Below are 25660 nucleotides of genomic sequence, written 5' to 3'. Positions count from 1 at the left end.
TCTTAGACGAAGAGGCCAAGGATTCTCTGTGAGCATTTCCTGCAGATCTGGATACCAGGTCCTCCGTGTCCAATCTGGAACAATGAGAATTGGTCTCACTCCTCTTTTCCTTATTATCCTCAACACCATGGGTATGAGAGGAAGAGGAATAAACACAGAAACTGACCGGAACACCCACGGTGTCACTAGGGCGTCCACAGCTTACTGCCTGAGGGTCTCCTGACCTGGCGCAATAATTCTGCAGCTTTGTGTTGAGGCGGGACGCCATCATGTCTATCAGTGGCAGTCTCCACCGAATTGCCATCTGTGCTAAGATTTCCTGATGAAGTCCCCACTCTCCAGGACGTAGGTCGTGTCCGCTGAGGAAGTCTGCTTCCCAGTCGTCCACTCCCGGGATGAACACTGCTGATAGTGCGCTTACATGATTCTCCGCCCAGCGAAGAATTCTGGTGGCTTCCGCCATCGCCACTCTGCTCCTTGTGCCGCCTTGGCGGTTTACATGAGCTACTGCGGTGACGTTGTCCGACTGGATCAGAACTGGTTGGTCGCGAAGTAATGTCTCCGCCTGACGTAGGGCGTTGTATATGGCCCTTGGTTCCAAGAAGTGAAGACAAGTCTCTTGACTTGACCAAAGGCCTTGGACATTTTATTTTTCCCTGTGTGACTGCTCTCCAACCTCGGAGGCTCGCGTCCGTGGTCACCAGGATCCAGTCCTGAATGTCGAACCTGCGGCCCTATAGAAGGTGAGCATCTTGCAGCCACCACAGGAGAGATACCCTGGCCCTGGGGGAGAGGGTGATCAACTGATGAATCTGTAGATGTGACCCGGACCACTTGTCCAGTAGGTCCCATTTGAAAGACCTCGCATGAAACCTGCCGAAGGGAATGATTTTCTCCGGACTCGGGTGCAGCGATGCCGACACCTGTCTTGGTTTCAAAAAGTTCCTGACCAGAGTCATGAGTTCCTGGGCCTTCTCTATCTGAAGGTAAACCCCTTTCTGGTCCGTATCCAGAATCATACCCAAGAAGGGCAGACTAGTCATAGGAACCAACTGTGACTTCCGGATATTGAGAAACTAGCAGTGTTGCTGTAACACCTTTAGCGAAAGTGACACGCTGTTCAACAACTGCTCTTTTGATCTCGCCTCATAGGAGATCGTCCAAGTATGGGATAACTGTGACTCCTTGCTTGCGTAGGAGCACCATCATTTCTGCCAATTATCCTGAAATTGGCAATGACAATACTGTACCGCAATTGTCAGGTACGCCTAATGGGGTGGATAAATGGAAACATGAAGGTATGCAGCCTTTATGTCTAGATACACCATCAAATCCCCCCTTTCCAGGCTTGCCATGATCGCTCTGAGCGATTCCACTTTAATTTTGAACCTTTTCTAGTATAGGTTCAGAGGTTTTAATTTTAAATAGGTCTGACCGAACCGTACGTAATCGGAACTACAGCCAAGGTTGAGCAATAGCCCCTTCCTTGTTGCAGGAGGAGAACCTTGAGCACCACCTGTTGGAGATACAATGTGTTAATTGTATTTAATATAACTCCCCTTCTGGGGGAGAAGCCGGTAGGTCCGATAAGGAAAAACCGGCAGGAGGCACCTTTCGAATTCCTTTGTAACCCTGAGAATAATTTTTATTGCCCCGGGATCCACCTGTGAGTGAACTCAGATGTGGCTGAAGAGTCGAAGACGTGCTCCCCCTGGGACGTCTTCTGACTTCGTTTCTTCTGGCTCTGTGAGAACGGCGGCGCGGCTCTGGGGGTGGACGCCCAGTAAGAACCTGTGTTCACCCCCTCTGGAGCTAATGGTGTCCAGTAGCCGAGGAAGCAGAGCCTATCTTAGACAAGAAGGTCTGCCCCTCTATCCTCAGTCCCTCGATGCAGGGAGCCTGTTGCCAGCAGTGCTCCCTGTAAAAATTTAGAAAAAATCCAAACAAAAATGCTTTCTAGGCAGAGAACTCAGGGAGCTCCCTGCAGTGCACCCATCTCGCTCTGGGCACAGTGTAAAACTGAGGTCTGGAGGAGGGGCATAGAGGGAGGAGCCAGTGCACACCCAGAATCCAAAGCTTTCTTAAAGTGCCCTATCTCCTGCGGAGCCCGTCTATTCCCCATGGTCCTTACGGAGTCCCAGCATCCTCAAGGACGTTAGAGAAATGTAGTATCATTATTTTATTACCATTTTGTTAAATTAGGTGTTAGTGATTTACATCTTTTACTTACGTATTTTTTGATTTGTTATGAGATAGAGCTGGATAGTATCTGATGTTCCACGTAAGCGCATCCATGTAACAGCTTGTGTATGGGAAGTCACACTGGGTCATGTTGGGAGTGAAAGATGTGACATTTCTAAGATGCAGACTGACCTCTCAGGGCACTTACCTGACAAGCTCCTGTTTACTCTTGCCAACAGCATGAAACTCAATGTCTGTATCGTGTTTATTGTTGGAATCAGAAGCTATGTTATCTAATGTAACGTTCTGCTTCAGCATGTCTCCCAGAAGCCTGTAATGGACACACAACACTATAAATATATATAGAGATTGCTGCTGAACAGAGGGAGAAACATCTATCACAGTGGTCAAGTCGGTCTGGCTATTACCAGGTGGGACTTTTTATGACACTTATATATGGTTATTATTCCATGAAGACCAATTCGGCTTATTAAAGCTCACTTGCTGATTTGACCATTTCGAAGATAACATATCTTTGTTGAGAGTGTATTTAACTGATTATTTTTCACCATACCCCTGATGAAGTCCCTCCCGTGTGGACGAAATGCGTAGGGTCGTTCTTGGATAATTTTTATAATTGCCTGTACCTTTAAAAAGGATTGTCACCTAAAGAGGTCATACCTGTAAGGGGGAGGTGATAGCCTGACATTGCATCCTTTTAAATTGCACAGGTTAAAATGTTACCATCTTTGTGAACCAAAAAGAATTATATGCATTATGGTTTATAAAAATATGTTTTAGCATCCTCAGTTTTTATAGTAGTAGTAAACTTTCAGGTATCTAACTTGATATCAGTTTCCAGAATATTTTATTATATTGTGTAACATTGAGGGGCCATTTGCAAAAAGGTATAGCAACAATTAAGAATTTATTATTATATGAATATATTAGCGCACCTGAGGTGCAGCTTAGATTATACATTAGCACAGCCAGAAGGGAATGTCTTTTTGATAGATTATATATATATATATATATATATATATATAGTATATATATATATATATATATATATATATATTGATAAAGCAGATTATCTTTACAGGAATAAAAGCTAAACCTTATTAAACACAACGTAAATACACTTTAAACCTTTAGCCGCTGCGGCCGCTATACTTAATTCACACCCTACGCACCTTTTACGCTATTAGCATACAGAGTCCCATACAGTGTACTGACTTTGCGTACACACGCCGCTCTGACGGTACAAAGTACTCACAGCGCGTACACACCCAGAGATTCAATTTAAACGTTCTACAGCAATAATAACACACTTTAAACCTTAGCAGGGAAATGAGGACACGACACCAAATGTGATTTTACCGCTGGGTTCCGACACCACAGTGAATTATTTCTGAAAGGGGGTTTACAATACAAATTATACACTACAATACAAGACAATATATAACAGAATAATGGCTACAGTCAATGTACATACGTGAGTATATTCGCGTGCGCTTCCCGGTCCGGTCCTCCATCATCAAATAGATAACGTTGTGAGTCTTGTGTCTGGCCGGGCTTCAGCAGGCTTTATTTATACAATTCTTCCAAAAGCAATACAATGGATACTGTAATCCCTTTGTCCATTGGACACAGGAATGCACTTTTACAGTACAGGAGAGGTCATAGGTTGATTTGAAAAGGTAGGCGATGTCTTTCTCAACTGCTCTTGTGGGTGGTCTCCTCTGGATTCCCGCCGCATACATAATATACAGTAAATACAGTTTATATCTATATTCTGCTTCTGCACATAACTATCCGCAGGAACATGCGATCTTCCGCAGACCAACACCGTTATGTTGCCCTTAAAATACCCTACAGCTGGATACCAAATACCACCTTATAACCTTAGTCTGTCCCCTCTTATCCTGTAACGGTGAATCCCTTTGTTCTGCAACCATTTAAACAGCTATAACTTTCTGATGTGGTGCAGGGAGACTATGTGTACATTGTGCACTATTTGGAATAAATATGTAATGTGTTTTGATGGCTCTCCATGCGTACATAAACTCTGCCGTAAATACCCATACCACGGGCCGATGCGCAGGACCGCGGGAGCGACCATACGCAAATTGCGGATATGTGCACGCACGGCAGAACAAGTGAACGCGCAGTGGGCATGTGTGTGCAGTTTGTACGTGATGTGTGTTCTGCAATATTTTTCGACTTTGACAGTCCACCCTTTGGCAGTCACCAATAACTGCCACTATCTAATCACTAAACAGAAAAATATCAATACAATATCTACAGACGATTGGATGGTCGGAGGAGAGTTGTAGGCGGGAAATGTATGACCTAGTGGGATAGTTAAAAGCATGTATGTATGAATCCATGTCTGAGGGGCATGTATCATCGTGCCGTATATGTTTTAGATAAGCTTCGAGGTATTGCAAAGTATACATTAAATCCTTCTTATCCCGTATTAAGGGTCTGTAAGTGGGCTGACAAACACTACCAAGCTCTTTTCGGCTTCTTGTTCCAACAAATGGGGTGCACATTTAGTTGATGATACATGGAGGGGGAACATATGTGAGTGCTAGTATATGTGGATATCACCTGTCGACTATGTGTGTCATTAACTGAAGGTTGTAGAGATGAAGATAAGACACATATCTAAAATACATTCACATAACATTTACATAAACATTCTTGGGTAGGGCTGATGTCTTTTACGGATGGGTGTATCTGGGCAGAGGGGGAGACAAAGGAAAAACGGGTGAAACAGGCCATGGAATTCATTTGCAATCCTTATCATAACACTGTCTCTATGGATGTGTCGTAAATTAAATCTGCTGCTATAACAATGCCCTCGCTCCTCAAACTCATCAAATTTGTGCCGTGCTTGCGCCGCATCAGAATTCGAACACACCTAAATATCAAGCCCATAATTATGACAACTCCCAGGATACAAAGGAGAAACTTCCCTACACTCATAATAACATTTTGAGCCCACTCTCCTAATCCTGAGAACCAATTTCGTGGGTTCAACCATGAGACCCAGCCAGTCAGCTCATTACCCACAGCCGTCAGGACAAGGTTGTGTCTCTTCTGGAACTCCCACTTCAACTGCAAGATATCGTCCATCTTTTGATCGATGATCTCCGTGGGGTCGTCAGTGCTGTTCGTGATATATGTACAGCACTTCACACCATATTGAGTTGCCAGAGTAACACAGTACCCACCCTGTGCTGTGATATAATTTAGGACCATCCTGTGCTGAATCAGTTCCGTCTTGTAAGCTTGTAACTCCCTTCCCGTATACCTGAAGGTGTCGTCATACATCTCAGTGATATTATCTATCAAGTTCGCTAGCGCATGGATATACCTATAATTTATAATTCCTCTGGCAGTACGGGTGATGTCTAATGCGAGAAGGAATTGAATCCCGGTGGATTCGTGGATCAAATCAGAGGCTACGTGCTCTGTCCTATCTATGAGGTGTCTCTTGACGATGTGTTCATAGTGAGTATGAGTATAAGGAGCCTGAGCACTGCGGTGAACATCTTTCATCTTATCATGGGTTATGGTCATGACCTCTGGCAACACTCTTCCAACATAACACAATCCCTCTGAGTTCGGGGCAAGCCACTTGTACGCCTTCCTCCCACATATGAAATAGGCATCATCGGGGAGAACATAGGGGACAGAATATGACATTACCATATTACAAACTTTCCAAGTGAAAAACCCAATCCCTAGTTCTCCCATCTGCTCAGTACAAGTATCAGGCTGGATGATATGAGCACAGTACCCTGGTGATACTTCTCCAACCCACATGGTCTTGCTTCCTCGAGTATACCTATACCGAAAATACCTTCCACCGTTGGCTATGTGGCGTACAAGTTCAGAGTCTATGGGTATCCTATCAGCTCTGTGCGAAAAGGCCATTGTCTGGTTATTCCACGTCACTTCCCAATTTCCCGGTTTTCGGTAATTGGAAATATTGAAACATAATAAGGATCTATCTACATGATACTGGTGGAGCTTCAAACTAGGGGGCCTAGAAATATTGAATTTCTTGTCCACCGGTCTCCCACCCCGTAATTCGAGTACCTCATCTATTGCTCTGACCTTGAGGTTCTTGTGAGCACACCCAGCATTCTGTCTGGTTTAAGACCTTACCCACTAGTGAGTGGTAATCACTCAATGGATGACGGTCCATGTTGATATTAAGGCTGGACTGACATCTCTGGATGCACCCATCCTTGACTATGTTCTCACATTTCCTACAAATGCAATTTTCCTCAGACAATAACCCTTCACAATGCCTCCGAGCTCCCTGACTACCAGATCGCTTTCTGATACTCGCCTTTGCTCGAGTGATGTGTTGCTCTTGAGATTCTACAAATCCATCCTCGCCATCAGAACCCATTCCAGATCCTTTCTCGACCTCTCTGGGACCCTCACCGAAACAGACTGTCCTGGCCAACAACAGGATTAACAGGAAAACCCGGAACGCAGTCTCTTGGGGTAAGTCCATCTTGTTAAGGGAAGAGAAGGGAAACAAGAAGGGGGAGAAAGAGAAGGAGAGAAGGAGGGTAGTGGGGGATGGAGAAAATAAAAAAAAACTGGTGCGACAACCGCCTCTGGTCTTGTTGTTCTCCGCGCTCAGGTGCCGTCTCAACAGTACTGTGTCTCAACCTTCCCGGAACAGACACTCCAGTGATACGATGTTCTCTACACTCTGCTCTTTGTCACGGGTTCTCTCCGGGTCAGCGACCTTCTTACAGTGGGACGAGTGGACCCAAGTCTCTCTTTCGGCAACCTTTAATGCTGTTGTGCTGGTTAGCAAGACTTGGTACGGTCCTTCCCACCTGTCAATGAGGCAACCTGAGCGTAGAAAATTTCGAATCATTACATAATCCCCAGGTTCAATGTCATGACAATTACTGTTCGGTAGGTCAGGAATCACCAGCTTTAGATTTCTATTTTGATTCCTCAGCTGCTGGCTCATCCTAACCAAATATTTTACAGTCACTTCGTTATTGCATTTCAAATCATCCTGGGGGTCTATCATTACATGAGGTTGTCGGCCAAAAAGAATCTCAAAGGGTGATAGGTTAAGGGGGGACCTGTGAGTGGTTCTGATGCTGTACAATACTAGTGGCAAAGCTTTTGGCCACAACAATCCAGTCTCAGCCATCACTTTGCTCAGCTTGTTCTTAATAGTGCTGTTCATTCTCTCCACCTTCGCACTCGCCTGTGGTCGGTACGGAGTCTGCAGCTTGATATTAATTCCCATCAGTTTGCACATTACCTGAAAGGCTTCACCTGTAAAATGTGTACCCCTATCGCTTTCAATTATTCTAAGAATACCATATCTACACACAAATTCCTGCACAATTCTCTTTGCAGTGAACGTAGCAGTATTTGTGGCAGCAGGGAACGCTTCTACCCAATTGGAAAATACATCAATACAGACTAACACATATTTTAAATTCCTACAGGGTGGTAACTGTATGAAATCAATTTGTATTACCTGAAAAGGGCCATCTGTCGGAGGGATATGGGATGGTTCTGTTGGTATTGACTTTCCAATATTCTTCCTCAAGCAAGTAAGACATGTCATTGCTCTCTTACCCGCATGAGAAGAGAAACCTGGCGCACACCAGTAGGCTCTCATCAGCTTACACATACCCTCTTTACCCAGATGAGTCAGACCGTGTGCCGCCTCAGCTAAGCTTGGAAAATATGCTCTGGGGGCCACTGGCTTACCGTGTGCACCTGTCCAGAGTCCTGAGGACTCCTGGCCATACCCCTTTGACCTCCAGACCGCCTTTTCCTGGAGAGAACACAAATTTTGCATTTCAATTAATTTTGCGTGTTGAATGTCATCAGTGATGTGATGTTCGTTTGTATGAGGGTGCTGGCTGCTGATTTAGCAGCTTCGTCTGCCCGGCTGTTACCAAGTGAGATTGGGTCTTGGTTGTAAGTGTGTGCTTTGCACTTGATAACAGCCACTCTGTCTGGTTCTTGTATCGATGTTAGAAGCCATTTTATGTGGGATGCATGCGCTACAGGTGTGCCAGCTGCCTTTATGAAATTTCTGAGGTGCCATAGGGCCCCGAAATCATGCACTACTCCAAAGGCATACCTAGAATCTGTGTATATATTGGCTGACTTACCCTTGGCCAATTCACACTCTCTGGTTAGGGCGACCAGCTCAGCAACTTGTGCTGAGTGCGGTGGACCCAGGGGTTCAGCTTCTATGATACCTCTGTCGTCTACAACTGCGTATCCAGTACACAAGTCTCCCGAGTCCGTCTGTCTGTGGCAACTTCCATCAGTGTAAAAGGTAAAGTCTACGCCTTCCAGTGGGTTGTGACTGATGTCAGGTCTCGCAGTGAAAGTCTGATTCAGGTATTCCATACAATCATGCGTATCAGTATCTGTACTAAATCCTCCTTCACCATCATTCTCATCCTCCACCCTTTGTGCCTGTCCAGGCACACTTGGCAGATAAGTTGCAGGATTTAGTGTGCTGCATCTCTTTATGGTGATGTTTACAGGGGCCATTAGTGCTAATTCCCACTTTGTAAACTGAGCCGATGAGACATGTCTGGTTTGGGCGGAGTTCAGTAAGGCTGATACTGCATGAGGTGTATGGATGGTCAGGTTGTGTCCTAACACTACGTCTTCGCTTTTACTTACTAGCAAAGCTATCGCTGCAACACTTCGCAAGCATGTGGGGAGAGACCGCGCTACAGTGTCCAACTGTGCACTGTAGTAAGCTACCGGCCTGCTGGCATCACCATGTCTCTGGGTTAAAACTCCTGCTGCGCACCCTGCACTTTCTGCACCGTATAATTCAAAAGGCTTCCCATAATCTGGCATACCTAATGCAGGTGCCTGTGATAGGCACTGTTTGAGTCTCTCAAAGGCCAATTCGGACGCATCTGTGTGCGAGATCCGATCTGGTTTGTTCGAGGAGACCATTTCTTGCAACGGTAAAGCCAGTATGGAGAATCCTGGGATCCAGTTTTGGCAGTACCCACACATTCCAAGGAAAGTGCGGATCTGTTGCTGGGTTTGTGGCAGGGTCATGTCGCGAATCACCTGTATTCTATCAGCGGTGAGATGTCTAAGTCCTTGAGTCAAGCAATGTCCCAAATATTTTACCCTGGTCTGGCACAGCTGCAACTTATCCTTTGAAACCTTGTGTCCCATATTGGAAAGGTGAAACAGGAGCTGTTTCGTGTCTTTCAAGGACGATTCGAGTGACTCAGAACACAGCAATAAGTCATCAACATACTGTATTAATACTGACCCGCTCTCAGGTTGAAAGGATTGTAAACAGTCATGCAAAGCCTGGGAGAAAATACTTGGGCTGTCAGTGAAACCTTGTGGGAGACGAGTCCAGGTGTACTGTACTCCCCTGTATGTAAATGCAAAGAGGTATTGGCTGTCAGGGTGCAGAGGGACAGAAAAGAAGGCAGAACAGTGGTGAATGACAGTGAAAAATTTTGCAGTAGGGGGAATTTGCATGAGGATGACAGCTGGATTGGGCACTACGGGGAATTGGCTCTCAACTATCTTGTTTATCCCCCTTAGATCCTGCACTAGCCTGTAACCCCTCCCCCCCACTCTTTCACAGGGAAGATGGGACTATTGGCAGTGCTGGACTTCCTGACTAGTATGCCCTGTTGTAGCAATCGCTCTATGATGGGGTACACTCCTAATTCTACCTCTGGCTTCAGAGGATACTGAGGGATTTTTGGAGCTATCCTACCGTCTTTTACTTGCACTACTACTGGAGCTACATTTGCCATCAATCCAGTGTCTTGTCCATTTTCGGTCCAAAGGGAACCCGGTATTTGTGAGATCATTTCCTCTACCTTTGATGGACACTTGTCTATAACAGCAGAATGCGACATTAGCCTTTGAGGGGTGTCTAATATATCTTGTACTTCCTGAACGTGATTCTCCGGTATATCCAAGAAGACACCCTCAGGAGTACAGTATATGACACACCGCATTTTACACAATAAATCTCTTCCAAGCAGGTTAGTCGGAGCCGCTGCAGCCAGCAAAAAAGAATGCTTGGTTTGCAAGGGCCCTATCGTAATCTCTGCAGGTCTACTCAAAGGGTAGTGTTGCACTATTCCTGTTACTCCCATTGCCGAAATTGTTTTACCCGTGGTTTTCATACCTACAGTTGAATTTAACACTGACCTGGCCACCCCTGTGTCTACAAGAAAAGGTAATGGTACACCAGCTACATCAACCGTGACCTCAGGTTCACTACCAAGGCTAGCAATCAACTTCACTGGCTGCAGACTACAGGTGTGGCCCAACCCCTATTGTGTGGTGAGACCCTCCCACAGCGCGGTGGCAGCTAAGATATGTGGGGGAGGTAGCTGAGAATTTCCGGAGGTCTGCCCATCTCTCCTTGGGGGGTACCTCTTGTTTCCCCTGCATGTGGCTCGAAACTTCTCCTATGTGGTCCCTGATCCCAATTATGTGAGTAGTAGTGTGGTTCGTATTCTCTGTCTAGGGTTCTATCTTGGCTATGCGCTCTACCACTCTTACAGTCTTTGGCAAAATGCCCTTCCTTCCTACAGATGAAACATGTTCTAGGTCTGTCCCAAACAAACAGGGGTCCGGGTTTTTGGCTGATGGGGTTTTGCCGTAAGGGCCTGTATACTTACCGTCATCAGTTTTTCCCCCTGTGACTCCCTGTGTTTAATGATGTTCCTATCATGCTCGACAGCGGACTCTCTCAATGCAGCCACTGAGATACCTCTCCAGTTTGGTAGAGAGGTCTGTACCCTTGTTCTGAGTGCTTCCTTCAACCCGTCCATTAATACTGAAACAGCTACCTCCCTATGATGTGCATTGTCTCTAATGTCCTCGATCCCAGTGTATCTAGTCATATCCAGCAGTGCTCAATGTAAATATTCGGATGCCGTTTCACCTTCCTTTTGTCTTATGGAAAATATTTTATTCCATTTGACAACAGTAGGGAAATATATTCCTAATTGCAGATTGATTTGTCGTACCTTCTCCTGAGTGTACTCATCAGTGATAGGTACTTCTTCGTCTAAATTGCAATCAGTTATGAACTTCGCGGGGTCAATATTGGAGGGTAAACATACCCGTAGCACTGTTCGACAATCTTTGTTTGTGGGTTCGGTGGCGTTACCTAACTCTTTAATGAACCTCTGGCATGCGACTAGATCCTTTCTGGGATCGGGAAATTCTGACATAATTGACCTCAATTCTGTCCGGGACCAGGGACAATGCATGGCAATGTTCCTGATGGGAGTGACTCCCTGAGCGTCAGTCTTCCCATTGGGGACTGCAATCACCCTGACAGGATTTAATTCAATTACATCATTCTGGTTTGATTCTACAATGTGGGGTGCTATGGTTTCTGCATAATGTATGGTACCGTACTTACCTGTGGACACGACCTCACTTATCCCTCCACTAGGGGGCCTGATTACTGCTCTTGTTGGTTGGGCCGTGCCCACCTGAGTGTCTTGTATGGTGGCTGCTAGAGAGAGTGCCAATATCGTGCTGGGCTCATCTTCTTGTTCGCAGTCCTGGGGAAAATTTAAAACGGGGTACAACTGGCAAGGGTTAGGGTTAGTACATTTTGCAATTACACTCTTATTCTGAACCAATGTATCATTGCCTGTAGCCATTTTCTCCCCAACAATATATGGTGGTGGTGGTGCCGTCGCCATTGTTTTCCCGCTAGGTTTGGAACCTGCTGCGCGAGCTAATTCCTTTTGCATATCCCCCTCCTGTTGCCATAAATGTAAACAGTCTGTATGTTTAATCCTTTGTTTCTTGGATTTTATCAGACATATCCTTAACCTTAAGTTCTGTAATACCTCTGGATCAAAGCTGCCCACTCTAGGGAATGGTACCCTATCATTGTTGGTCATACATATCCAATCATTGCATAAACCTTCTGTGTGTGAACCATATTTTTCACACATGATAAACCTTGCTGAGCCTTTTGGCCACAATTCTGCCTGAACCCTGTCTAAACGCCTCTTACTTGAGCAACTGGCTCCCATATTTGTGGGTCTCTTCTAATACTTTTAAAATTTTTTCCCACAAACACCAAAATACTCAAAATAAGTAGACGGTGGAAGTATACCAGTGGCGTGCGGTGAAGTCAGTAGCTGGTGAGGCACTGCAGCCATAATGTTTGCTGAGTCCCGCCGATGACCCATACCGCCGCCGTGCTGATGCCCGCTGCCACCCCTGTGCTGATGCCCGCTATTACCCCCAAGCCATTGCCAGTTACTGCCGCCGTCACTGATGCGACAGCTTCTGTAGGTGAGGGATCTTTTCAGATCTCTCCCCGCGGTCTCCCCACAGCTCTGTGACTGTCCATTGCTGAAGTAATCCTCCTGCCATAGAGGCCTTCTCATCCCACTAGGCAGACCCAGCAGCAGCAGTCTGTATCTGCCTTCTAAGGTCCCCAGAGCCAGATTTCCCACTAGGCACCTGCTGGGGGCGGCATGCTAATTTCCACCCCCACCCCCATTAGTCTAGCTGATGTCCCACTGGCCACTCCTGGCAGCGCAGCCCTGGTTAGGAACACAGCAGCCCTGGTTCCTGATAAATTAGTGATAATGTCCGCCTGGCTGTGAGCGGCGCCGTTCGCTGCTCTGCTCTCTCCTCCTCTGCTGTTAATGTCCCGCTGAGGCTGTGAGCCGCAGTGGCGGCGGCGGTGTTCGCCACTCTCTCCTCTTCTCTGCTGTCAATTCGCCACTGTGGCAAATCGAACTGACAATGACATCAGAGGAGAGGATGAGAGAGCAGCGAGCGCCCGCCCCGCACCAACAGCACCGCTCACAGCCTCAGGGGGGGGACATTAACAGCAGAGCGCCTGCAGAGGAGGAGAGAGCAACAAGCGCCCACGCCGGCGGCGCCGCTCACAGCCTCAGGGGGACATTAATTTACAGCAGCAAAGTGTCAGTGTGGCCTGCATGTTACGACTAATAATCCAATAATTAATATGTTAAAATAGGTGTGTGTGGGAGGTGGCGGCAATAACAACACACAGGGCATACATACATACAAAGTACACACACATGTTATAAAAACACAGGGCATGCACACGCACCCCACTCCCCACCCCTCCCTTCCTTTCCCCCATACTTTACATGCAGACTGCTGCTGCGTCAGGATCTCTTCTGTGACTGCTGGCATGTCTAGGCGGCGCAGAACCTCTTCCTCCTCACTGACACTGTCAGGGCTGGGTTGTGTCTATGTTCGGCTGTCATGGAGTGCTCGCGGCGTGCTGCCCGGACACTGGCGATTTAGCTGCCTGCGATCCGCGTCAGGTGGTATGGATATGAAAGCCACCTATCGCGGTAGCGCTAACAGCTGAACCGCCGGGCAGCAGCAATGGGGTGTGGGTGCGCAGTTGGTACAGAGACGGAGATAAGGTTGTCTCCGTCTCTGAACAAAAAAAAAGTAGTCTGCGCGCCATCTGCTGGGTCACACGGGGGTGGGGGGGGGGGGGGGGTGGAGAACACCAGTAGCACTCACTGTGACAGGTTATGTCGGGCAGCGCTGCGGCACCCTCCTAAACTCGTCTCACCCTCATACCAGGTCCAGGAGTAATGATCAGGCCGGACCTCTCACTGCCCAATCCTATCTTCTTCAGTGACAGGGGCGTGCTTTCATATGAGCTGAAAGCACGCCCCTGTCAAAGCAGCACTGCTAGTAAGTGCCGCTTATAGGGCTTTTTTCAATGGGCTTCCACTGCCCCATGCTTGGCCCCGCCCCCCGCTTTTGGATCTTACTCACTGACTGCGGGAGGCACAGAGAACGGTGCCTCCGAAACACATTTAAATCAGTTTTTTTATAAGGTAGAATGATTAAAATAAAACACAGCCTAAAGCAGATACTTATGACACAGAATATGTGTCATAAGTATCTTCTAGGTATTATTTGAATCATTAATGACAGGGGAGGCCCTGCCTCCCCTGACTGCACGTCCCTGAAGTATACCTGAGCGCCTTCCACTCGCTCGCGCCCACGCTGGCCAATACAATGATACACTGTTGATAGCGGATCGCAATGTACCCAACTTAGAGCTCCTATCAGACCTTACACCATAATTTCTTTCAGTGGAAGTTCTGTTTTGAAATTTTCCTGAGAGAGGCAGTGGAATTGTTTGTAGGGTGAAAAACAGAGAAATTAGATAACTATCCTTCACCCTTTCCAGTGAAGCCCACCAGGGAGATTTCCCGAAGTTATCAAAGAAAAACCCCTTTGTCTATACAATCACGTCTGCGTATGCTCTTCCACAGCAAATGTGACACGATAATATCACGTTGCGCTATGCAGAACAAACGGACGTGATGCAATAGCACAGCCTATAGATACTAGTTATCTATATGCCCTACATATTGCTGTAGACCACCTAGTAGACCACCTAGAGTTGTATGGGATACCACTCAGTCCACCAAGACCACTTAGTTAATTAACACAAGGTTGTGAACCCTACGCCACCGGGCCTCTACTAACCCAGTGTGTCCACCTAGACCACCTAGCAATCCACCTAGTCCACCTAGTTCTTGGGTTCAGTATCCACTCACTCCTGCACTCGCTCACTCAAATACACTTTATTTTTCTGTACAGAAAATTATCATTCAGACAAGCAGCTTTACTCCCAGAGGCAATACAGTAAATAAGGGTTTTATACTAAACTTTGGAAACTGGGCAATCTTGTGTTATTGTAGCGTGGCTACTATCCCACCTTTAAACTATACGAACTATTGTGTGGTTTTATTATGCACAGCCTATAGATACTAGTTATCTATATGCCCTACGATTGCTGTAGACCACCTAGTAGACCACCTAGAGTTGTATGGGATACCACTCAGTCCACCAAGACCACTTAGTTAATTAACACAAGGTTGCGAACCCTACGCCACCGGGCCTCTACTAACCCAGTGTGTCCACCTAGACCACCTAGCAATCCACCTAGTCCACCTAGTTCTTGGGTTCAGTATCCACTCACTCCTGCATTCGCTCACTCAAATACACTTTATTTTTCTGTACAGAAAATGATCATTCAGACAAGCAGCTTTACTCCCAGAGGCAATACAGTAAATAAGGGTTTTATACTAAACTTTGGAAACTGGGCAATCTTGTGTTATTGTAGCGTGTCTACTATCCCACCTTTAAACTATTCGAATTATCGTGTGGTTTTATTATGCGCACACAACGCTATGCAAGCTTGCGTAATTACGCAACCGTGCATACCTTTATGCCACGTGTGCGGCCTTGCGCTACGTGCACGTTTTGTGTACGCTGTCCTCACGTTCCGTACCACGTGTACCAATTTGCGGACGCAATAAAACAACTCACACAATTTCTATAAATGTGAGCAATATTAACTATAATCGCTCACTTAACACGCCACACAGTTCCTCTGTATAAACCTTTATAACTAGGCCAGACTGCGTTTGTGTTTTACACTTACTTCCTTAATATTTATATTATGAATCTAGTAATCTGAATGTTATGGCAACAATGTGGGAGAGTATGCACAGGGTATGGGTGTACGCTTTTGTTGTGTACGCATTTGGCGGCAAAAATAAATTCACAGATTTTAAATAGCTTTTTTCCTGCTTACCGTACGAGTTCTACCAGCATCCCTACAAACCATACAGAGCAGACACCGTCTAATCAGCAATTAAGTAGGGTTTTCAGTGCATCCACCGACCAAGAAAAGGATACGTAGGATCCCTGTCCACCCTTATGCTAATAGATTAAGTCTGCTCGTGACCTGTTAAGCAGTAAAAATGTGGAAGACCGGAGAGCCCCCAATTGATAAAGCAGATTATCTTTACAGGAATAAAAGCTATACCTTAAACACACCGTAAATACACTTTAAACCTTTAGCCGCTGCGGCCGCTATACTTAATTCACACCCTACGCACCTTTTACGCTATTAGCGTACAGAGTCCCGTACAGTGTACTGACTTTGCATACACACGCCGCGCTGACGGTACAAAGTACTCACAGCGCGCACACACCCAGAGATACAATTTAAACCTTCTACAGCAATGCTATGCAATAATAATACACTTTAAACTTTAGCAGGGCAGTGAGGACACGACACCAAATGTGATTTTACCGCTGCGTTCCGACACCACAGTGGATTATTTCTGAAAGGGGGTTTACAATACAAATTATACACTACAATACAAGACAATATATAACAGAATAATGGCTACAGTCAATGTACATACGTGAGTATATTCGCGTGCGCTTCCCGGTCCGGTCCTCCGTCATCAAATAGATAACGTTGTGAGTCTTGTGTCTGGCCGGGCTTCAGCAGGCTTTATTTATACAATTCTTCCAAAAGCAATACAATGGATACTGTAATCCCTTTGTCCATTGGACACAGGAATGCACTTTTACAGTACAGGAGAGGTCATAGGTTGATTTGAAAAGGTAGGCGATGTCTTTAACAACTGCTCTTGTGGGTGGTCTCCTCTGGATTGCCGCCGCATACATAATATACAGTAAATACAGTTTATATCTATATTCTGCTTCTGCACATAACTATCCGCAGGAACATGCGATCTTCCGCAGACCAACACCGGAATGTTACCCTTAAAATACCCTACAGCTGGATACCAAATACCACCTTATAACCTTAGTCTGTCTCCTCTTATCCTGTAAAGGTGAATCCCTTTGTTCTGCAACCATTTAAACCGCTATAACTTTCTGATGTGGTGCAAGGAGACTATGTGTACATTGTGCACTATTTGGAATAAAAATGTAATGTGTTTTGATGGCTCTCCATGCGTACACAAACTCTGCCGTTAATACCCATACCACGCGCCGATGCGCGGGACCGCAGGAGCGACCATACGCAAATTGCGGATATGTGCACGCACGGCAGAACAAGTGCACGCGCAGTGGGCATGTGTGTGCAGTTTGTACGTGATGTGTGTTCTGCAATATTTTTCGACTTTGACAATATAGAATATTCCATGAGTGCTGATAGCATAAACTAAATGTTTTGTGTAAAAACAAACTGCACAACAGACATGTAGCTACAGTATGTAGACATGAAACAGAAAGGGAAAGAGATCTTATAGCCGTCCAGGACATTGGGCTGGGGAGAGGTGAGATTGGGAATAGACCACAGCTCAATCTCTACCTGTTTATTATTGACTATAAAATTGGAGCCTTATAAAAATGAGGTCATCACACATTTGCATGATGACCTAAACATGGCTGCTCAATGAAAAATGGTGCTAAACCCCAAAACCCAATGGTACAGTGATAAACAAAGGGATAGAGCACAAAAAGATTGAGATACACTTAAACAAATTTATGACACTCCAAATCTAAAAGACATAAACATAAAGTATTGATATAAAATATAGGTTATAAAATACCACTGGCTAATTCATCAAGTTCAAAAAACAAAATATTTTTGTCAGAACTTGGTAGTGTTACTGTACGGCTCCCTGAAGCTTCAGTCTGGACAGCAGCGGCAGGTGAGGGGGCTGAAGCACTAAGGGGGAAGATGGGGTGGTGGGGGGGTGTTACAAACAGAGGCAGGGTTGGCTAGGGGGGTCACAGACACCAGTGGCAACAGGGGGCTGCAACTCTGAGGGAGGTGAGATTACAGAAAGTAGCAGCATAAGGAACATCTTAGGAACACCACAGCTATGGAGTGATACTTTCGTTAACCCTCAGTCAGGCGGCGCAAAGCTGTTCTCGCTCCCCTCTCCGCCCCAAGGGGACGCAGGGGCCTGTCCCTCCTAATACCTTCCTATCTCTAGGGGCTGCGTGGAGTGCAGTAGTGACCCTCCTGGCCTCTCAGGCACACTGCGTCCAAACTCCTCCGACTTTTGAAGGTTCGTTTTTCCTTTTATTTTCATCTATTAATTGTTTACTTTGCTCATTTTATGAATGAAAATTACAAAGGTTGTGGATATTTTGCGAAATTATGTAGGTTTGTCCAGGGTGGCCTCTCAGGCACACTGCGCCCAAACTTATACTCATGTTCGTGTTTTCTCTTTTTTGCTTCAGATTTTCTGCTGAAATGGCCCGTAAAACCTATGATTTCTTTCTTTGTACGTCCAAATGAAAGTCACTGATCACTTTAAGAGCGTTAGAATTGAGTTAATTAGGTGCTAATAACGATTTTCTAACAGGCGCCTGTCAATGATGAATGTCTCTGAAATGCTTATTGAACTTGCAGCGAGTTCAAAACTTTTTTTCCATCAATTACATTTTTATCATAACGAATAGACCCCCGTGATAGAGACCACAAACACATTAGAAACAATAATGGTGGGGGGCGTGGCTTGGCTGTATCCCTGAGCAGACGTGCTACTCCAGGGCTCCAGGGAATACAGCTTAAAAAACTATTTTGCTGCAGGCAGATCCGGTCTAGATCACCCCTAAGCGGGGTACTGAGGCCAGGGAGTGCTAGCCGTGAGACATCGGGACGCTGCGGGACACCGCGGGCCGCTCCGGTGCCGCGGCCTACATCAGCCACTGAAGCCGGGGCCTTGAGTTTGGCGGCGGCCCGGCGGGAAGCTCCGGACGGGCGCACGGCCGCAGCGGGACCCAGACGGCGCTCCACAGACACTCCTGGAGCTCCCTGACCACCTGGGGACCTGTCACAGACCCTTCAGGTCCACCACAATAAAGGGGAAATCTGCCAGAAGCCCACAGACGCCACACACAGACCTGCTCCCTCCAGCCTGTCACAGCAGCGGCGGCCATTTTGGAGTGTAAAACACAGTGCACACAAGCACACAGAGAAAGGGGCTCCTTTACTCATTCCTCCTCACCGGAAAAAAGGTAATACAGGCCTGATATTCCATATTACATACTATAGTGCACTGATCCCCTGCGAATATTGGGTCCCTGCCTCCCTTGGGGATGCCACACAGTCGTTAGACTCTGCTGCTTCCACATCTGGTCGGCCCCCAGGAGCGAAGTGCACACCTGAGACGGAGCGGTGCCCGACGGCTCACAGGTGCCTCGTGCCTCATACCTCATACCTACGAACCGGCAGGACTAAGCCCTGATATCGCACAGTGACGATCAGCTCCTGTCGCTGTCCATAATCTACACACGTCACTGACATTCCCAACCCCTACCGACACATATACCATACCTATCATTTACAGTAAATTTCTAAACCCGACCGCAGATTCCCTTGCAAATATGGGAAGACCCCTGGACACTCCTTGGAAGATGTGTCTGCTCGACTGATGCCGCCTTGAAGCCACGTGGGGGGCTACTGCATGGCGAGGGCCCGCGCTTTGTTATATTGCCGGGGACATGTGAAAGTATAATACTACTCCAACCTTATTACAGACCGATCTCATGGTGGGAGGCACGAAGAAACAAAAGGCAAAAACCAAGCCAGACGAAACTCCAAAATACGTGACGCGTCATTCATCGGACCTGCGTCAGTTTCTCACTCCATCAACCGCGGGCCATACTTCCACCCCAGCGACAGCGGATTCCTCGATTCTTCATATACCAAAGGGCGACATGTCGGTCTCCAAAGACGCACATTCCCCATGGACTTCCTCCTCATCTGCAGAAATTAGTGAAATTCTGTCTCACGTCAAGTCGCTTCCTACCAAACAAGACTTCTCCGCGCTAGAGACACGCTTACGCTCTACTATTAAACAGGAGGTGGCAACTCTCCAACAGGACATATCTCAAGTCGCGGCCCGGGTAGATATATTGGAACGCCACGAGACATCTGGCTTGGACACTCTAACTAAATTTCAAGAGGTGCTTACCCATCAGAGGAATGATATTGCCTTTCTTAGGTCACGTATCGAAGATATGGATAACCGCGGGAGGCGGAACAATATTAGGGTCAGAGGCCTCCCTGAGAGTGTCCAACAGACAGATCTGACGTCTGCCCTAACCTCAATATTTGGAGAGCTTATAGATCTGGATTCGAATGAGACAATCATGTTTGACAGGGCACATCGAGCCCTCCGTCCTCGCGGTATACCATCAGACAAGCCACGGGATGTGATTTGCAGGCTCCACTATTATGCCCAAAAGGAGGAGATAATGAGGAAGGCCCGTCAATTGAATGATATCGATTTCCAGGGGGAAAAGATTCAACTATTTCCGGATCTCGCATGGTCGACATTGCAACAACGCCGTGCCTTAAAGCCTCTTACCGATTCCCTCCGGAAACAAGAGGTGAAATATAGATGGGGCTTCCCTTTTTCTCTCCAGGTCACCCACAATGGCAGATCGATTATCCTCTCCAGACCTTCAGAGTTACCAGCTTTCCTCTTGACCGTGGGTTTGCAGCCAATATTGTTACCTGATTGGGACTCTTTTCACCACCAACCTGAAATACCAGAGGTGACTCCTCCAGATGATAGATGGCAACAAGTGCGATCCCCGCAGCCGCGAGAGACTGGGACTGGGAGCGCACGATCTTCCGAGCCTCCATGATGGCGTTGTCTTATTCTTTTGAGGCATAAAAGTTTTTGTTATTGCAGCCGCATAATTGGTTTCTTTTGCTCCTATGTGCCGCAATGCGCTATTGATATATATAATCGGTTCTGTAATGGTTCTTCTAAATGATTGTTATGTTTTAGTTAGCTTGCGTTTTGATTATGTCTAGACTGCATTTTTGCTAACGAGGCTAATACTTTCTTCATTCCTTAGTAATTTTTTGAGTACTGTATAGATTCCTAGACCCGTGGGCGGTCGCCTTCAGTGGCCCCCTGTAGGACCCCCTACATGCTGCACCCCCTACCTCTTCGGGCTGGGAGCTGGCAGGACCCCGCTCCTGTCCCTATTGCAGCAACCTTTATTCTACCACTACGGTTAGCTATGTTTGATATTATAGCACTTTGTGCTGTGGTTTTCCATGCTACATTCTTTTTTATTCTTCTTGGCTATATTCGGACTTTCTTCTTTTTTTTCCTTGCTGTCCTTTTTTCTTCTTCTCCCTCTACTATGGTTGAGATGATTGATATACATCTGGTCAGGTTTAGGCTATAATGAGTCACGGTGATTTACATGTTACTTCCCTCAATGTTAAGGGCTTAAATATCCCTGAGAAAAGGTCCAAACTTCTCAAATGGCTCAGAGATGAGAAAGTGGACGTTGCCTTTATCCAGGAAACTCATTTTAAGATTGGCCATGTACCATCACTTAAATGTCATTATTATCCCCAGGTCTTCATGACTAATAATCCCTCTGGTAAGACATTAGGTGTAGCTATTCTGTTTGCTCGTCACTTGCCTGTTCAAAATGTCACTTCTCATAGACTAGTGGAGGGCAGGGGGTTGCTGGTAAAGTGCGATATCCATAATCAACGCTTTTCCTTTTTGACTGTATATGCTCCCAATATTAAGCAGCCTTCCTTCCTGACCTCGGTTCTGGAACTCGCCGAGCCTCTGTTGGAGGGAGTGGTGGTGATGGGAGGCGACCTGAACTGGACTCTTGACCCTCTCCATGACTCATCTAAAAAGGTATCTCATAAACCGGAGAAGGAGTATAGGAGGATGAGACGTGCTTTGCTTGACCACCAGCTGATCGACACGTGGAGGCTGACACACCCTTCAGAGGTAGACTACTCTTTTTTTTCCCATCCCCATCAGACATATTCTAGGATTGACTACCTGTTTCTAAGCCACAGACACCTACACCTGATTTCTGACACCTCTATAGGACAGATAGTATGGTCCGATCATGCCCCTGTTAATCTCACGATACGCCTTCCTTCAAGTCCACAGCGTCAATGGTCATGGCGTTTCAACGACACACTTTTACAAGATGAGATATGTCGCTCTCAAATAGGAGCGGCTATAGACTCCTATATTGGCGATAATGACCTAGACGATATATCTAAACTTTCGGTGTGGGAGGCACATAAATGTGTCCTGCGTGGGGTTTGCATTCAGATAGGCTCTCGACGCAAGAAGCAGAGAGAACAGCTCAGAGAGGATCTACTATCTAAAATAAAATCCTTAGAACTCTTACATAAGAAGTCCCACACTCCTCAACACTATGCAGATCTCGAGACAGCTAGGGCAGATTTGAATAGACTGCTTTCCGATAGAGTCAAGTTCTCCTACCGGAAATGCCGAAGCAGATATTATCAATGGGGCAATAAACCGGGGAAATTGCTAGCCAGGGCTCTTCGTGAACAACGTGCTACTACTTTTATTCATTGCATTAAGGATGGTCGGGGGAAACCCCTCCACGAGACTCCCCACATAGCTAAAGCCTTCCAGGCTTATTACTCAGCCCTGTACAATCTTTCTGGGCCATCTGGGAGGGCAGACAAGATTTCACACCAAACAGCCATAGCAGACTATTTAAATAGCATAGATTACCCTACTTTGTCAAGAGAAGATGCAGAGGGTTTAGATGCACCCTTCTCTCCTGAGGAGGTTTTAAAAGTCATCGAATCCTCCCCCAATGGCAAAAGTCCGGGCCCCGACGGGTACACTATTGCTTACTATAAGGCCTTTAAGGAGAAATTAACCCCTATTCTCACAAGAGCTTTTAACACCGTGTCGGAAAAATCACAGTTAGCTTCACAATCCCTAGAGGCACATATCACTGTTTTACCCAAAGAGGGGAAGGACCCCAGCCTCTGCTCCAGTTACCGGCCGATCTCACTACTAAATTTAGATATAAAACTCTTCGCAAAGCTGATTGCAAATCGCCTTAAATTGCTGCTACCAGATTTAATTCATGGAGACCAGGCGGGGTTTGTCTTGGGTCGGGAAGCCAGGGATAATACCTCTAAGGTGCTTAATATGATTTATTATGCCAACCAGGCCACATCCCCCTCAATTATATTGTCAACTGATGCTGAAAAAGCGTTTGATAGGGTGGATTGGGACTTTATGTCCGGCATCCTGAGGCACCTGGGACTTGGCAACGCTTGTCTCCATAGAATCCTATCCCTCTACTCTACGCCATTTGCCAAAATTAAGATTAATGGCTCCTTATCAGACCCCTTTACCATTTCCAATGGCACGCGACAGGGATGCCCGTTATCCCCTCTACTTTTTGTCTTAAGCATGGAAGCTTTAGCGAGAAGCATTAGGGCTAACCGAAATATCTCTGGGTTATTAGTAAGAGGACGCGAATACAAATTAGCTTTGTATGCTGATGATTTGCTGGCCCTAATTTCAAACCCGGTGACTTCTCTCCCAAATTTGATGCTAGAATTTGATAGGTTCGGAGCCCTTTCTAATTTTAAGATAAATTATTCTAAATCCATAGCAATGAACCTAACTACTTCCCCTGGTGTCCTGACCGGCCTGAAGGGCTCTTTCCCCTTTACCTGGCACGAACATAGAGTTAAGTACTTGGGGGTAATGCTATCTAACGATTTATCTAAAATATTTCCCTTAAATTTCGGCCCTTTGTTGAAAACACTCCGTTTAGACTTCCAGAAATGGAAGAAATTGCGTTTATCTTGGTTTGGTAGGATTAACGTGGTTAAAATGAACGCTCTCCCCAGGATTCTATTCTTTCTTCAAACCCTCCCTATATTCATCCCCCCTCTGTGGTTCAGGGACGTTCAGAACCTCATTCGCACGTTTGTCTGGGGAGGTAGAGCTCCCAGATTTAAACATGACATTCTATTCCGGAGGGGACATCAAGGGGGACAACAACTCCCTCATATTCCCAGCTACTACCATGCGGTACAATTAAATAGAGTTTTGGAATGGACAAGGGCTAAAGACTGTAAACAATGGGTGCTTTTGGAAGAAGGATGTCTCCCACATTACATAGAAATAGTCCCGTGGCTGCCCTCCCTCCCGAAAATCGCTCACCCTACGGTCACCCCCACGCTTAAAGTATGGCACAAGCTCAGGTTAAAGACACACATCTCCTCTAAGTGGTCCCCCTTGACTTCCTTTCTTCATAACCCCGAATTTGGTCCTGGACTCCACAGCCTGGCATTTGCTTCTTGGGCGGAGGCGGGGCTTTTCAGGGTCGGTCAGCTGGTGAGTTCGGGTAGAGTGCGCTCATTCTCAGATGTTCAGTCCCTCTGGAAAATATCAAGCGTCGATTTTTGGAAGTTCCTCCAGGTTCATCATTTTCTAGCGTCCTCCAAAAATCTCTCTGACATAACCAGAGGTCTCACTAACTTCGAAAAACTATGCGTTTCCACCCGTTCCCCTACACATACCATCTCCCAAATTTATGTGCTTATTGTGGAGGACCTGTTTTCCCAACCCCCTGCCTTCATGACTTCTTGGGAAAGGGAAATGCGAGGGATAAACTCTCAGGGCGATTGGGACACTATATTTCGTAATGCTCAGGCAAGCTCTCTATGTTTGTCAACGAGGGAAACGGTATATAAGCTTATATATAGATGGTACAGGACTCCCCGTGTCCTTAATAAAATGTTTCCTACCTTGTCGAATCTCTGCTGGAGGTGTAAGGGGGCACCAGGGAGTTTTTTACACATCTGGTGGGACTGCCCTATTATAATTCCTTTCTGGAAGGACGTTTTTAGATGCTCCGAGCTGATAGTGGGAGATGAGATACCCGAGGGGCCTGAGTTTTGGCTCTTTAATCTTACCTCAGCAAGCACACATTCTTATAAATGCTCACTTCTGAGACACCTTAGCAACGCTGCAAGGGCCGTGATACCGGCTCTTTGGAGATCCACCTCCCCACCCTCGATCAAACAATGGTTTAATAAGATTACATACTTTTTAGACATGGAAGACCTTATATCCTTCTCGATGGGAAGAACCACTGACTTTACCACTACCTGGTTTCCGTGGTTTGACTTCATGGAGTCTCCGATATACAGGTCCTATATGGTAACCTAATCATACCCGTATAAATCTCTAGACAAAAAAAAAAAAAAAACTTCATCTCAACTGACTTCTTTTATATTCTCTTCCTTTTCATATTTCTCACTTTCTTTCTGTTTCTACTCTCTTTTTCCTTTCCTACATTTCTTATAATTAATGCTTTATAATGTCTGTATTCCTTTATATATATTTTGATGGAAGAACAGTCAACTTTTCTATCTGTGCTATTATGTTTAAAACAAAGTTACTAAGACGGTACGACCAGATATGTTTTCCTTTGTGTACTTTGGATTCTATTGTTTGAAAATGTTGTACTACTGTTACATCTACAGCATTAATAAAAACAGATTAAACAAAAAAAAAGAAACAATAATGGTAACTTGGTGGTCTATTCATTATCAAAAAAAATAGCAAAATGTGATATTTTAGTTTTCAGTTTGCCACGTTATAACATACCTCCCAACTGTCCTGATTTTTCGTGGGACAGTCATGTTTTTTGGGGACTGTCCTGCTGTCCCACCCTCGGGTCGCAGTGTCCCGCTGTGGGGGGGGGGGGGGAGTTGGGAGACTCATGTCACTCTGCATGCGCACAGCGTCTCTTCACAGAAGACTGAGGGACTGGT

At 46.1% G+C, this 25660-nt stretch overlaps 1 protein-coding gene across 5 annotated transcripts in view; it reads right to left on the bottom strand.

Moving 5' to 3' along the window:
- The window catches only part of LOC134910339 (cadherin-23-like), a 236059-nt gene that overhangs the window by 101095 nt on the left and 109304 nt on the right, over window positions 1-25660 (bottom strand). For all 5 annotated transcript variants that reach the window (XM_063918239.1, XM_063918234.1, XM_063918237.1 and 2 more), the window contains one exon: window positions 2390-2512. In XM_063918239.1, the coding sequence (XP_063774309.1) occupies window positions 2390-2512 (123 nt within the window). The remainder of the gene's footprint in view (window positions 1-2389; window positions 2513-25660) is intronic.

This window comes from Pseudophryne corroboree, chromosome 4 (assembly GCF_028390025.1).
Source record: "Pseudophryne corroboree isolate aPseCor3 chromosome 4, aPseCor3.hap2, whole genome shotgun sequence".
NCBI lineage: Eukaryota > Metazoa > Chordata > Amphibia > Anura > Myobatrachidae > Pseudophryne > Pseudophryne corroboree.
Note: the sequence above shows the minus strand (reverse complement) of the source record. Positions and strands in the feature narration are given on the sequence as shown.